Below are 12,640 nucleotides of genomic sequence, written 5' to 3'. Positions count from 1 at the left end.
AAAAAAAATGTTGTTTGATGCCCAAAAGAAAGTGACCTAAAAAAAAACATAACGAAGTAAATGTTATCCCTCCTAAATATAATATATATATAAATTATATATATAAGTGTCAAGGTCGATCCATGAAAAAAAAACCGCATAACATACAAACACACTTTTTGTTCCATTTTTTTTTCTTTTCTTGTTTTTTTTATATTCAATTTCTGTCAATGTTCAATGGCAGCATGATGGTGGTGGTGGTGGTGGTGATGGTGGTCGATGCATTTTTTTTTTTTTTTTTTTTGCTATTGTTGAAATAAGAATTTCAAATGGAATTTTAAATGAAAAAAAATAACAGTTTTCATAACACATTGGAATTATTATTATTATTATTATTATGTTTACATGATCATCAACATGTCAACACATGCAAGTGTACTTTTTTTTCGCGATTTCTTGGATTCATTTTTTTTCATAATAACAATAATAATTATTATTATTATGATGATTTTTGAAAGTAATTTTTCTCATCATCATCATCAACACAATTATCATCATGTGATCATCATTTGAGCGTTTATTTTAGAATTAACAAAAAAAATCATCAATTTTATGCATTGTACACACACATACACACACTCATTTGAGATATAGATAAACAATATGATATTTTGGTACTTTGTTTTTGTTTTGGCCATCCAATATATACATACATTATTATGCTTTCAATCAAATAAATGACAACGAAAAAAAAATCTGTCTAATCTTTTCAATGATAAAATATTGTACAATGATACTGAATATATACTTCTTGGTATTTATTGAACAAAAAAAAAAAAAAATTTTTGCCGATAAGATTTGGGTTCAAAAAATAAAATTTTCGATGATTGAATTGATTGTAAACAACCCAATCATCATCATCATCATCATCATCATGATGATGGTAAATCCTTATTAGGAAATCACCCCGACATGATGATGATGTTCAGCAATGTTTTCAATGCTAAATCCAATATATAATGTTGATGATTATTATTATGTTTACCCATATTGGCAAAGAGAGAGAGAGAGAGAACGCATTGATGACACCATCGATTGATTATTTATTTGTATTCAAACATATGAACATACGGACAAACGAATGAACATTGTCTTTGTGTGTTTATATCAAATGTTCTAGTTTGATCTAGTATATAATACAACATTATACTACCAAATTGGAATTAAATCTTCAAATTTTTTTATTTCTTTCCAATCGTCTTCATTGTTATTATTATTATTATTGTTGAAGTAATATTTTAAAAATTGTTGTAGTGAATGGTCAAAAATGGAAATCGATATTGCAGAATTTGATTATTCAAATCATGCCCATCTTCGTGATGCTAATAATCTTCTAGACAATATTATTGATGATAATGGCTATAAGTAAGTATTTACTTGTTTGTTTTTGTCGAATAACCAAATAATTAATTTGCATTGAAATTATTCTAGCTATGACATTGTTATGGATATTGGCTGCGGTAGTGGCCGTGTAACAAGTTTAATCGATTGTCGACTTCGATGTGAACAAATTATGGCCATTGATATTGATATGAGAGCAATTAAATTTGCACAGAAAAATTATCCATCACCACGTATTCGTTATCAGGTTTTAGATATATCATTACCATGGGATAAATTGGATCCAGTGATTCGTAAATACGAAAATCAAGTTGATCTAATCATTTCGAATCGTGTACTCCATTGGATTGAGGATAAAAATCTTGCTGTTCAAAATATTTACAGATTATTGAAACCAGGTGGCATGTGTTATTCAAATGTAACCACATTATTAGATTTATTCACCGATTTAACACAAGATGAACGTGATAAATTCTCTGAATTGATCGTCATTCCAAGTGAAAATGAACAGAAAGAACAATTGAGAACTTTATTTGAGAAAAATAAATTCAATATTCATTGGATTGAATTACTTCATCTTCAGCAACTTTATCCTAAAGATGAATTTCGATCAAGTAAGTAGATTCTTTAAAAGAATTGTTTATCCATTTTTTTCATATTTCATTTTCTTTTCAAACAGATGTTCTGCCATATTTTCCTAATTTGACGAAAAAATATTTGATCGAAAAAGATCCAATCAAAAGAAACTCTATAATGGCTTCAGGATTAAGTGATTATGTCAAGAATGCTTTTCTACGACTTTATTCGCGCGAAATTATCGAAGCAAATGGAATACCCGATAAATATGAATTAACATATGGACAGATCAGAATCATCATACAGAAATAATTATTTGTTTTTGATTGATTGAAATTTACTCAAATGATTTTTTTATTCATAATCTGAATCGATGAAATATTAATGAAAATAAAGATTGATTTTTCTGTAAATATATTTCGTATAAAATTTGAATTTCTATGAACTAGTGTTTATGAACGATCCTACCATACGATTTATATCACCATGGAAATATATTTGTGAAGCGGTGATTTAATGTTTACGTGTTATGCATGCATACACCGAATTTTGATGATTTTTTCGCTATTCATCACCTTTTTTTCGTTGTTTTTATTGTTTGAATCAGCAATTTAACCGAGTAAAAAAATGTCCGAACAAGATATACAAAGGGCTAGTCTATTGGCTCGAGTCAATTTTCCAATCTATTGTATTAAATCAATTTCTGAACGTCATATTCTGATCGGTGGTGGTGGAGGTATGGCTAAAACTGGGATATCAAATCCTTTTGAAATTTATGAATTAACTTATGATCCTGTAACAAATACGGCCAGAGCAACGTTGGCAACACATTTTGATGTTGGTGAGTAGAAAATGATTATTACTAAATTACCAATCACTATTTGTTGGAATTTTCTACAGGTGCAAATGCAATCATGAATATGTGTGTGATTCCATCATCGAAATATTTATTTGAATTGGCTTGCGGTGGAATGCAAGGAATGTGCCATATTTATGATGTAAAATTTAGATTCAAAAACGGTCTGACTACTAATCATCATGATGATCATTCAAATGATCAAAATAATTCTTCAAGCAATTATCTTCGTCGTCGACATATGAGCCTAAGTTCACAGAACTCTATCGAAGATATTGAAGAGAATATCGAAGAATATCATGGTCCGACGGTCGAAATTAAGAATAAACTTAAAACAGATAGTGATATTCATCATAATGATAACCAAGACGGTGATAAGAAAAATTCCGTTCCAAATACCATTCCTGATTATATTTTTGATTTTGATCTTAAAGAAAGTTTTCAAACAGATTTTCATTCGGATGAACCTTATCAAAAATTGATTAAATATTCATTGAATGCCAATATGGTTTTTAGTGCCGGAGCCGATGGTCATATTGGATTCTGGCAGCTTCCGAATTATAAACTTTTAACTAGACTCAAAGCTCATGAAAATGAAATCGATGATATAGATATTCATCCATCTGGTCGTCATCTAGCTAGCGTATCCAGAGATGGCCGTAGTTTAATCTGGAATATTAACAATTACAAATTGGTCACATCATTGGAACATAGTCAAGTGATACCAAAACCAACGAATAAAGAAAAGCTTTCAATATTTACCAATGCAAAATATTTACCTCGATTATGTCGTTACTCAATAGTTGAAGGTGATGAAAATAATGTACGCCTTTTTGTAGCGCTCAACAGTCGAGCCAAATTAGATTCATACATTTGTAAATGGACCATACAGAAAGATCAATATTATATGCAAAAAATTATTTCAGCCGGTGATGTTCCACTTTTTGCCATGGCAATCAGGTATTTGATTGTTTAAATTACAATTCAAATTAATAATTCATTCATTATTCTAGTGATGATGGTAGATTTTTAGCTGTCGGAAAACAAACCGGTGACATTGATGTATTCATTGCATTCAGTCTTCAACGATGTTATCAATTCAGTCAAGCTCATAACATATTTGTTACTGGTATTGAATTTCTTTCAACCACACAGGCATCATTAGAACTTGTTGGTGGTGATGTTGATGCAGCTTTAGTATCTGTTTCGGTTGACAATCGAATTGTTTTGCATAAAATTCCCAAACGAGGTAAATAAAAATGATTATTATTTGTAAAAATTATTATTGAAATTAATTTTTTCTTTTTATTCTCATTACAACAGCCACTTTAGGATTTTTTGGTTCATTTTTATTCTTTGTTTTGTTTATTCTATTCATTTATGTAACCATGAATTATTTTGATTTATGATTATAGGGTCCAAAAAAAAGAAGAAAAATAAATTTATTTTTTTTGTTATTTTCAACTGATTATTTATACAATTTTATGTTTTAGTAGCAGTTTTTAATCCTTGTTTTAAATTTTTTTGCAATGTCTTGATATGTCCTTCCAAATTGATTTGATGTCGTAATTTAGCCATTGCTTTTATTCCTTGAATTTGTTGATCCTATACAATATAGATGAAATTATTTGCAATTTTTTTGTTTCTAGATCCAAATAATTTTGTTTTTTTTTTTGCACAAGATTCTTTCAACACCGTCCGTACATAAAATTTTGAACAAAAAAAAAAATATTGACATACCGATTCATTTTCCAATTTACATTGTTCTTTATAACGTGATAAAATATCATCCAAATTGGTCTCGATGACCATTCCACCGACAATAATTTCATTTAAAATATAATGAATTTTATGCATATTAAAAATGAGATCTAATTCACAGACAGCATTGAAACATCGATCCATTGCTTCAACAAACACTTGTATAAGATCCAATATGGCCAATTCATTTTCACCATTATCAACAATGAATATAATGTATAATGTTGCATATTGACGATACATTAGCAATAATTGTTCATCCAATTTTGGCCTTTGACAGCGAGTGTTTGCCATATCGAAACTATGGAACAAAAATTGATTCAATTTTTATTTTTATTTTTTTTTTGTTTGCAAAAAAAATTTCTTAATTTACATATCAGTTTCAATAAATTGACATTCCGAATAATCACGATAATGTATTAGATCATATGCACAGCGTATAATTTCTTTGGTAATGTCTGGTGGCTAATATGATGATTTTCAAAAAAAAATGAAAAATGAAAATTGTAGAATTTTTTTCAATTTAGTTAGTTTCATAATGATTACTTACATAATTATATTCATAGAATTTAATCAATCTTGGTTTTCCTTGTGTATTGAATATCAATACCGAATGAATCATGATTATTGCTATTTTTTTTTGTCCAAAACAATGATTATACGAGAAAATTCAATGGACAACAACGATTGGAATTCATAGTAAAATAGTATTTTTGTTTTCCTCTTTTTTTTGCTCTAGTTGGCCATTTGTTTATTTGTTCATTCATTCATTTATTGTCATTGTTGATAATGTTAAATGCAATATCTCCACTACACATCGTTGTATCGTCATAAACAAAACAAAAAAAAAACTCCTACCAATACACAATCATTAATTTTTAATATGCGATATGGCCTTATCAAAAATTATTTTTGATGTGTTATAAATGAAATAAACTCATCATTGTATATACACTGGTTGTCTTGTAGTTTTATTTTTTTCTAATATTTGTTTTTGTTGTAAGAAAAAATAATGACATAAATATTATCATGGATACGATATTCACCTGTTGATTATGGTTAATTTATTTTTTGAAATGTTTGAAATATTAATAAAAAAAAATATGCAATAAAATTATTGCCAATTTTTCATTGAAAATCAATTGATGATTATTTTTTCTTTGAAAATTGTTTCCTATCTATTGCGATTCGATGCAATCGTAAAGTTTTTTCTTATCTATTTGAACATTAATCCCATATGTCCCATTGATTATCAATATTTTTATTCAGAACACTGAAAAATGAATATAAATACTAGATATATCAACGAAATCATCATTCATTTGAATCATTAATGAGCAACAACAATATCGACAATTATTCAACAATGAACAAATTCATTTCAATTTCGTTTGCATTTATCGTCTTGTTTGGTATCGTATCCATTCAGGCTTGTGTTTATGATTCTGATTGTGGACCCAGTGCCCGTTGCATTAACAGCGCTTGTCAAAATGTATCCGACTGTATTACCAGCGTAGATTGTCTTAAATACGGTATCTATTATGAATGTTCATCAGGTCGTTGTATTCCAAGCAAACATAAAATTTGTCGCAGTGATGCCGATTGTAAAAAGAATTGGATCCATAAACAATGTGTCAAGTATCGATGCACTTAAAAAAATTATTTTTTTTCTGTTTGATCGATTTCATGATGATTTATTGATTTCATTGAATATTAAACTAATTTAACTTGTAAATGCCAAAATCTGTTTTGTAATTTCATTATTCTATTTTTTCCTGTGTAAAAAAGAATAATGACATACACGCTCGTAAAAATTATCATTGGATACGATATCCACTTGTTGATTGATAATTAAAACAAAAAAAATACAATAAAACGATTTTCAAGAGTCAAATGACAATTGATATTGCAATTTGGGATAATTGATCATTTCTAAAACTGTTTCGTATTTATTGCAATTTGATGCAATCGTAAAAATTTCTTTTCTTCTTGAACATTAATCCCATATGTACTTGATTATCAATATTAATATCCAATTAAGCAATAGTATAGGTAAATTTTTTTTTTGACGATTGAAATTAGAGCACTTGAAAAAATGAATATAAATACTAGGTATCTCAACGAAATCATCATTCATTTGAATCATCAACGAGCAACAACAATATCGTCAATTATTCAACAATGAACAAAATCATTTCAATTTCGTTTGCATTTATCGTCTTGTTTGGTATCGTATCCATTCAGGCTTGTGTTTATGATTCTGATTGTGGAGCCAATGCCCGTTGCATTAATGGTGTCTGTCAAGGTGTATCCGACTGTATTACCAGCGTAGATTGTCTTAAATACGGTATCTATTATGAATGTTCAGCAGGTCGTTGTATTCCAAGCAAACATAAAATTTGCCGTAGTGATGCCGATTGTAAGAAGAATTGGGTCCATAAACATTGTGTCAATTATAGATGCACTTAAAAAATGATTTTTGTTTGTTTGATCGATTTAATAATGACTTATTGATTTCATCGAGTATAATAATAAATAAAATAAATTTAATTTATAAATGCCAAAATCTGTCTTGTGATTTTATTTTTCTAATATTTTTTCTGCGTAAAAAAATGGCATCGTATGTAATAAATTATCGACAATGTCAAATTAAGCAATAGAATTTGGTGATTTTTTTTATTTCTGATTGCAATTATAGCAATGGAAAAATGGATATAAATGCTATATCTCATCATCACAGCAAAATTATCAACAAACAACATTAACAACAACCACGACAACATTTATCTAACGATGAACAAAATCATTTTAATTTCGTTTGCATTTATCGTCTTGTTTGGTATCGTACCCATTCAGACTTGTAAATATGATTTTGATTGTGGATACAATAAACGCTGTTTTATGGGCAGATGTCAAGACTGTATGTTCAACGCTGATTGTCTTAAATACGGTAAAAATTATATATGCGTAGGTGGTGTTTGTATTCATTTGAATAATAAAGGCATTTTAAAATAAAAATAATGTTCTTTCGAGAATTTTTTTCAAAAATTATTATTTGATTGAATAAATGATGAATTAAAATTTTTCAATTTTTTTTCAAATTTAACCTTGTGGTAATTTTTGTTTGTTTGTTTTTTTTTGTTTTCTTTTTAATCATATTAATTGAATAATAATACGATTAAATGATCATCGTCAAGAATCATGTTTTCTTATGATTCAAGGTTGGTGCAATATTGATAATTGTTGATGAAAATTGTTTTTTCCCATATATACCGGATTATATCAAGGCAATCAATGCCGTTGTTTTTATTCAATTCATACAGATGCCAAAATCTTTTGACAACAATAATCTTCACAATGACGTATACACATATATTTAACCATATTGTATACCAACTATCATCTTTATTTCTTCATTCAGTAGTAATAATGATGGTAATAATTGATGTGTAATAGGAGAAACAAAACAAAAAAAAAATGTTGGGAAAAAATCTCCCATCTAGATATTTATATATATTTTTAGTAATAAAATGAAAATTCTTCTGAATCAAAGTATCGTCCCTCGCTTTTTTTTTCTCGAACATACAAAGCTATTAACCATTGATCTACACACACACACACACACACACACACACACACACACACACATACCATAAATCGTCATCATCGTCGTCATCGGTTGTTGTTGTTGTTGTTGTATTTTCATCTACCAAGAATGTCATTTTTTACCAACAAAAATTTTGTCATTCATTCACCAGAATATTCATTTGATGTTGAATCTTATACGAATTTCGATCACGAATACAAACAAAAAGAAAAAAATTCTTGCTCACATCCTCGTTGTTCTTCATTTGATTCATTATTATTATCATCATCATCAACAAAATGTCCAACATATACAATCCATCATTTGATCTAATCAATTCGATGAGAGGTGGCCATGCTGCTGGACATTATTATAATGATTCAGCTAAAAATGTTCATGATTATGCTGATGGCTGGTATTTACGACGTGCAAAATTAAATCATGGTGATTTACGTGAAATGTTAATCGATATGACAATGCGTAAAAAACGACTAGAAGGACAACATGATACTGAATGTACAATGCATCGGCCATTACAAACTGGTATTAATCAAACACCGGATGTGCAGAAAATTCCACATATGGAATATAAACATAAAAAAGGCAAGTATGAATACCTGTATAGAAAACAGTACTAAATAAATGGTACTGTTTTCATTATATATGTGAATTATTATTGTTTGTAATTCATCATTCACAATGTTTCTTTATCATTCATTCATAATTAATCATTATTACAAATAAATGATTTTTAAAGTTAACAAAAAAAAATTTTTTGTGTTTCCAATAATTTTTGAGGATCTCTGTTTTTATCACACAAATATGGAACAAAATAAAAATGAAAAAATGTCTGGTAGATTGCAAAAACGTAATCAAATAACCAGAAAGAAGAATTTCTGAAGCAGATGAAAATTCTTTATTTTTAATTAAATATCATTGAAATTCATAGAAAACAGTAGAAAAAAAGCCAGAGAATGTCACTGTGTGTGTGTGTGTGTATGTTGATATTGAAGCCAGAAATATTCATACTTGACATATGTAATAAGTAGAATCATTGGGAAAAGAGCCAAAACAGCCAAGTACAGTCAATGGAAAAATGTATTCATCATAATGATGATTTTTTTTTTGTTTTCTTTAATCATTTCAAAACGAGAGAAACGACAACGATGTTTCATTTTGAAGATAATCGATGTGTTTATTAATCATCAACCATAACCTCTAAACAACAACATTGCCAATAAGGAATAGACCATCATTTTCACAAAAGACCAGCAGCAATCGTTTGCCAATGCAAAAATGTCGTGCATTAAATTTTGTTCAGGAGTTTTATTATTCCTTGCATATCATTTAATAATATTATTGTTGGCATTAATGAATACGGCCATATGGACTACTGAATTACCTCGTATACAATTATGGCATCATCCAAGCTTATATGCTGTTGTCAAAGGATTTAATGTATTTTTTGGCACACTTGTTATTTGTATTATATTGATCATTTGTTTTAAAATTGGTGATCATATTCTTAGTATTGCCAATCTTCGTATACGTGCCAATTATAATTTTTATCTATTTATCATCAGTTTTATTATTGTATTTTTCTTTCCAATCGTATATGTAGCCATTGCTCGTCATATTGGTACGATGTTGATCAGAGAAAAATTGACCAATTTTGCATTGTTAACATTAATCTGTTTTGTAGCAATCGATTCATTGATAATATTTGTTTTTGCAATATTTTTATTATTAACATCAATAATGTCTACAATGCGTTCATATAATATATTCAGACATTTGGTAAAATTAAGTGAAGAGAAAAAACAACCGAAAAAGAAACAGCAACAATCGAATGTTATGTTGACAAAACGACATAAACGAGTTGAACAACTTCGCCGCTATCCAGGTCATGGGGTATATCCTGGACATGGTAGAATACCAGCAAGAGGTGTTTATCAATATCCAACAACAACAACAACAAAATCGAAAAGAAATTCTGAACAACAATCATTGGCTAGTCAATTAACGGGTAGAGTTTATCGAATTGAACCTTCAATGATGCAACGATATGGTTATGGATATGTGGCAACACCTACATTAACACCTAGTGATCCATCCGGTTCATATGATGATTCGTTGCAACAACGAACAAGTAAAATGCATCCATTATCTGAAACGGCTGTATATTTAGTATGATGTTTGACTAAAAAATTGCAACAATATGAACAACAACAAAAGAAACAATCATTTATTAATTCTAATGAATTAATGATGATCATCAAAAAAAAATCAAAAAATTTTTATCGGATTTTCCGCATGGAAGTTTTCAAATGACAAATTTAGGCAATACATTTCGTTACGGTTCATTGTACTTGGAAAATGATTTACGAAGAAAATGACAACGAATGATTACATACATTGAAAATAATGGTGTGAAAATAAAATGGTGGCCAAAATAAAATAAAAAAATGCATCACATCAATAATGTTTGAAGATATATAAACTAGTTTTTTTGTTGTTGTTGTTGTATGGTACTATATACTATTGGTCATTGGTGTTAGAAGGTTAATGTATAATAATATACATCAAGAGATGATTGCATCCACATTTAATCGTTATCAACTGGTGGGGTAAGTTCATCAAAACAGACACATACGGTGAATCGATCAAAACATCATTTATAACGACGAATTGCTATTGATATTCATTCGTAATGAATGCATATCAATAGTGAATATAGAATATATACGCAACGAAAAAAAGTACAAAAAACGAATAAATAAAGAAGAAAAAAGATGCAAAAATGTAAACTAATTTCGATATCATCATTGATTTCATTATGGATATTATTATCTCAATATATTATCATCATTGATAATGCACCAATTGTACCGATATTGACAGCATTAGCGGCTTCGGCAGTCGGTCTATTTCAAATACAAATTGATACACTTCATATTGCCAAATATATTCGTGATGCTTCACATCATAAACGGAATCGTGGTGCATTTGTTCGTGATCTATTGTATACGGCATTCTATCGAAGTGGACAAGAATATAATGTTATTGTATTCAATTTAGCTGAAGAACATCAACAACAATTATATGGAGTAAATTTTTATGGAAGTGTTGCCTTTACCGATGGTACCCGTTTCGGTATCTGGGTATTTGAACATGGAAAATTTGAAAATCATGGTGCTCGTGGCTGGCATAATTGGGGAATGATTGGATCATTTAAAAAAAGCAAAGATGGTGCAACTATTTATTTTCGTCGAAGACATCGTTCATCAACGACGACCATTGCAACGACATTGGATTCATCAACACGACAAACATCCACATATTTGACAACAACAACAACAACAACAACAGCTAGCACGACTACAATAGCTGTTCCAATTGTGGATTTAAAAATTGAACATTTACAACAAGTACCTGGTAGTAATAAAATATTTTCATTAGATAATATTGAAATTAAAAATGAATCACAAATCAACAACAATACAAACACAACCATTAATTCGAATCATCAATTGAAAATGGAACATTTGCAAAAAATTCTTGATGATAAAACATTCCAAGATGACAATGCTACCGAAGTGAATGATGGTTCATCATCATCATCATCATCGGAACCGAACAAAGTAGAAATTAAAATCAAAATCGAAGATAAAAGAACGAAAAATAAATCTAAATCAAAGAAAAAAGCATGATAATCATGAATGGGTAAAACATGATTTTGTAAATTATCATCTATGCAATTTGTTAGATTGTTTTTTTTTCGTAAAATAATAAAATAAATTAAAATTAAAATAAAATAAAATTTTCTTAAAAATTAATTTTTCAAGTTTAAAAAAAATTTATTTCAAAAGAACATTGGGATGATAATCGATGAACAAAAAAAAAGCTTACAAAATACAAAAATGTCTTTCGAAAGATTTCTTTTCGAATCATCACCATCGTTCCCCCAGAATCTCGGGTAGTTTGTCCAGTGGTTTACAACTTGAGTTTGGTACGACGCCAATGACGACGTTTTGAACTGTAACGAATTTTGTTACCAGTTTTCATTCGAATCCATTGTGGTACTGGCCGATTTTGTTTCTTCTTTTTAGCCAATACTTTTTTTATACGGAAAGTTTTATGTGCAGCCTACAAAGAAAAAATAATTTGATGTTAATTGAAATAATTTTTCTCAAAAATTTTCGATAAATTCTTACCATTTTTAAGCTGAAAAATCAAATCAAATTCAAAAAAAAACTCAAACACCAAAAACAATCATTCAATTGAGCTTCAGCCACATGGAAAGGAAAAGGAAAATGTTTGAATTATATAGCCGCTACAACAAACGTGTGTGTGATTTTTGTAAATATACACAATGGTAGTGGTACTATTTATATATATTCGAAATTTTCAATACGCAAGCAATTCAAAAACAACGTACTGAAACAGTTTTGATTCATGAATCCTTCAAGTCCAAAAAAAAA

The 12,640-nt window shown here is 28.7% G+C and overlaps 6 protein-coding genes across 8 annotated transcripts in view; 5 read left to right on the top strand and 1 right to left on the bottom strand.

Moving 5' to 3' along the window:
* The first annotated feature begins 833 nt into the window (after positions 1 to 833).
* LOC124492175 (putative polyketide synthase 42) lies at positions 834 to 2,369 on the top strand. Its single transcript, XM_047055037.2, has 3 exons — positions 834 to 1,404; positions 1,471 to 1,994; positions 2,060 to 2,369. The coding sequence occupies exons 1-3, from the start codon at positions 1,307 to 1,309 to the stop codon at positions 2,266 to 2,268; spliced, it is 831 nt and encodes a 276-aa protein (XP_046910993.2). The 5' UTR covers positions 834 to 1,306; the 3' UTR covers positions 2,269 to 2,369.
* A 63-nt stretch (positions 2,370 to 2,432) lies between these two features.
* LOC124494095 (guanine nucleotide-exchange factor SEC12) overlaps positions 2,433 to 12,640 on the top strand; it is a 50,565-nt gene continuing 40,357 nt past the window's right edge. Inside the window, exons 1-4 of one of the 3 annotated variants that reach the window (XM_075735916.1) lie at positions 2,433 to 2,797; positions 2,857 to 3,772; positions 3,826 to 4,061; positions 4,145 to 4,276. In XM_075735916.1, the coding sequence (XP_075592031.1) occupies positions 2,584 to 2,797; positions 2,857 to 3,772; positions 3,826 to 4,061; positions 4,145 to 4,221 (1,443 nt within the window). In that variant the 5' untranslated portion in view covers positions 2,433 to 2,583 and the 3' untranslated portion in view covers positions 4,222 to 4,276. Of the gene's footprint in view, positions 2,798 to 2,856; positions 3,773 to 3,825; positions 4,085 to 4,135; positions 6,468 to 12,640 lie in introns of those variants that run through there. The other 2 variants (XM_047057284.2, XM_075735917.1) reach the window with 2 other exon arrangements.
* On the bottom strand, positions 4,159 to 5,310 carry LOC124492269 (AP-3 complex subunit sigma). The gene is made up of 4 exons (XM_047055155.2): positions 5,124 to 5,310; positions 4,947 to 5,038; positions 4,553 to 4,874; positions 4,159 to 4,417 (listed from the first exon to the last, which is right to left on the bottom strand). Exons 1-4 carry the CDS (start codon positions 5,193 to 5,195, stop codon positions 4,295 to 4,297), a joined length of 609 nt encoding a protein of 202 aa, XP_046911111.1. The 5' UTR covers positions 5,196 to 5,310; the 3' UTR covers positions 4,159 to 4,294.
* LOC124491089 (uncharacterized) lies at positions 7,889 to 8,930 on the top strand. The gene has a single exon (XM_047053703.2). The coding sequence runs from the start codon at positions 8,459 to 8,461 to the stop codon at positions 8,795 to 8,797; it is 339 nt and encodes a 112-aa protein (XP_046909659.1). The 5' UTR covers positions 7,889 to 8,458; the 3' UTR covers positions 8,798 to 8,930.
* LOC124499561 (uncharacterized) lies at positions 9,067 to 10,553 on the top strand. Its single transcript, XM_047063487.2, has one exon. The coding sequence runs from the start codon at positions 9,456 to 9,458 to the stop codon at positions 10,350 to 10,352; it is 897 nt and encodes a 298-aa protein (XP_046919443.2). The 5' UTR covers positions 9,067 to 9,455; the 3' UTR covers positions 10,353 to 10,553.
* Positions 10,434 to 11,995, top strand: LOC124499560 (uncharacterized). Its single transcript, XM_047063486.2, has one exon. It carries the CDS (start codon positions 10,952 to 10,954, stop codon positions 11,867 to 11,869), a length of 918 nt encoding a protein of 305 aa, XP_046919442.2. The 5' UTR covers positions 10,434 to 10,951; the 3' UTR covers positions 11,870 to 11,995.

The sequence above is a fragment of the Dermatophagoides farinae genome, chromosome 2 (genome assembly GCF_024713945.1).
Source record: "Dermatophagoides farinae isolate YC_2012a chromosome 2, ASM2471394v1, whole genome shotgun sequence".
Lineage (NCBI taxonomy): Eukaryota > Metazoa > Arthropoda > Arachnida > Sarcoptiformes > Pyroglyphidae > Dermatophagoides > Dermatophagoides farinae.
This window is presented reverse-complemented; position numbering and strand designations above follow the sequence as displayed.

Bases quoted from the DNA above. Each gene is read 5' to 3' on its own strand.
- LOC124492175 (XM_047055037.2), top strand. From the start codon at position 1,307: ATGGAAATCGATATTGCAGAATTTGATTATTCAAATCATGCCCATCTT. The intron at 1,405-1,470 runs GTAAGTATTTAC...AAATTATTCTAG, and splicing joins ATTGATGATAATGGCTATAA to CTATGACATTGTTATGGATA. The intron at 1,995-2,059 runs GTAAGTAGATTC...CTTTTCAAACAG, and splicing joins TAAAGATGAATTTCGATCAA to ATGTTCTGCCATATTTTCCT.
- LOC124491089 (XM_047053703.2), top strand. From the start codon at position 8,459: ATGTCCAACATATACAATCCATCATTTGATCTAATCAATTCGATGAGA.
- LOC124499561 (XM_047063487.2), top strand. From the start codon at position 9,456: ATGTCGTGCATTAAATTTTGTTCAGGAGTTTTATTATTCCTTGCATAT.
- LOC124499560 (XM_047063486.2), top strand. From the start codon at position 10,952: ATGCAAAAATGTAAACTAATTTCGATATCATCATTGATTTCATTATGG.
- LOC124492269 (XM_047055155.2), bottom strand. From the start codon at position 5,195: ATGATTCATTCGGTATTGATATTCAATACACAAGGAAAACCAAGATTG. The intron at 4,875-4,946 runs GTAAATTAAGAA...TTTGTTCCATAG, and splicing joins CAATTTATTGAAACTGATAT to TTTCGATATGGCAAACACTC. The intron at 4,418-4,552 runs GTATGTCAATAT...TATATTGTATAG, and splicing joins GTAAATTGGAAAATGAATCG to GATCAACAAATTCAAGGAAT.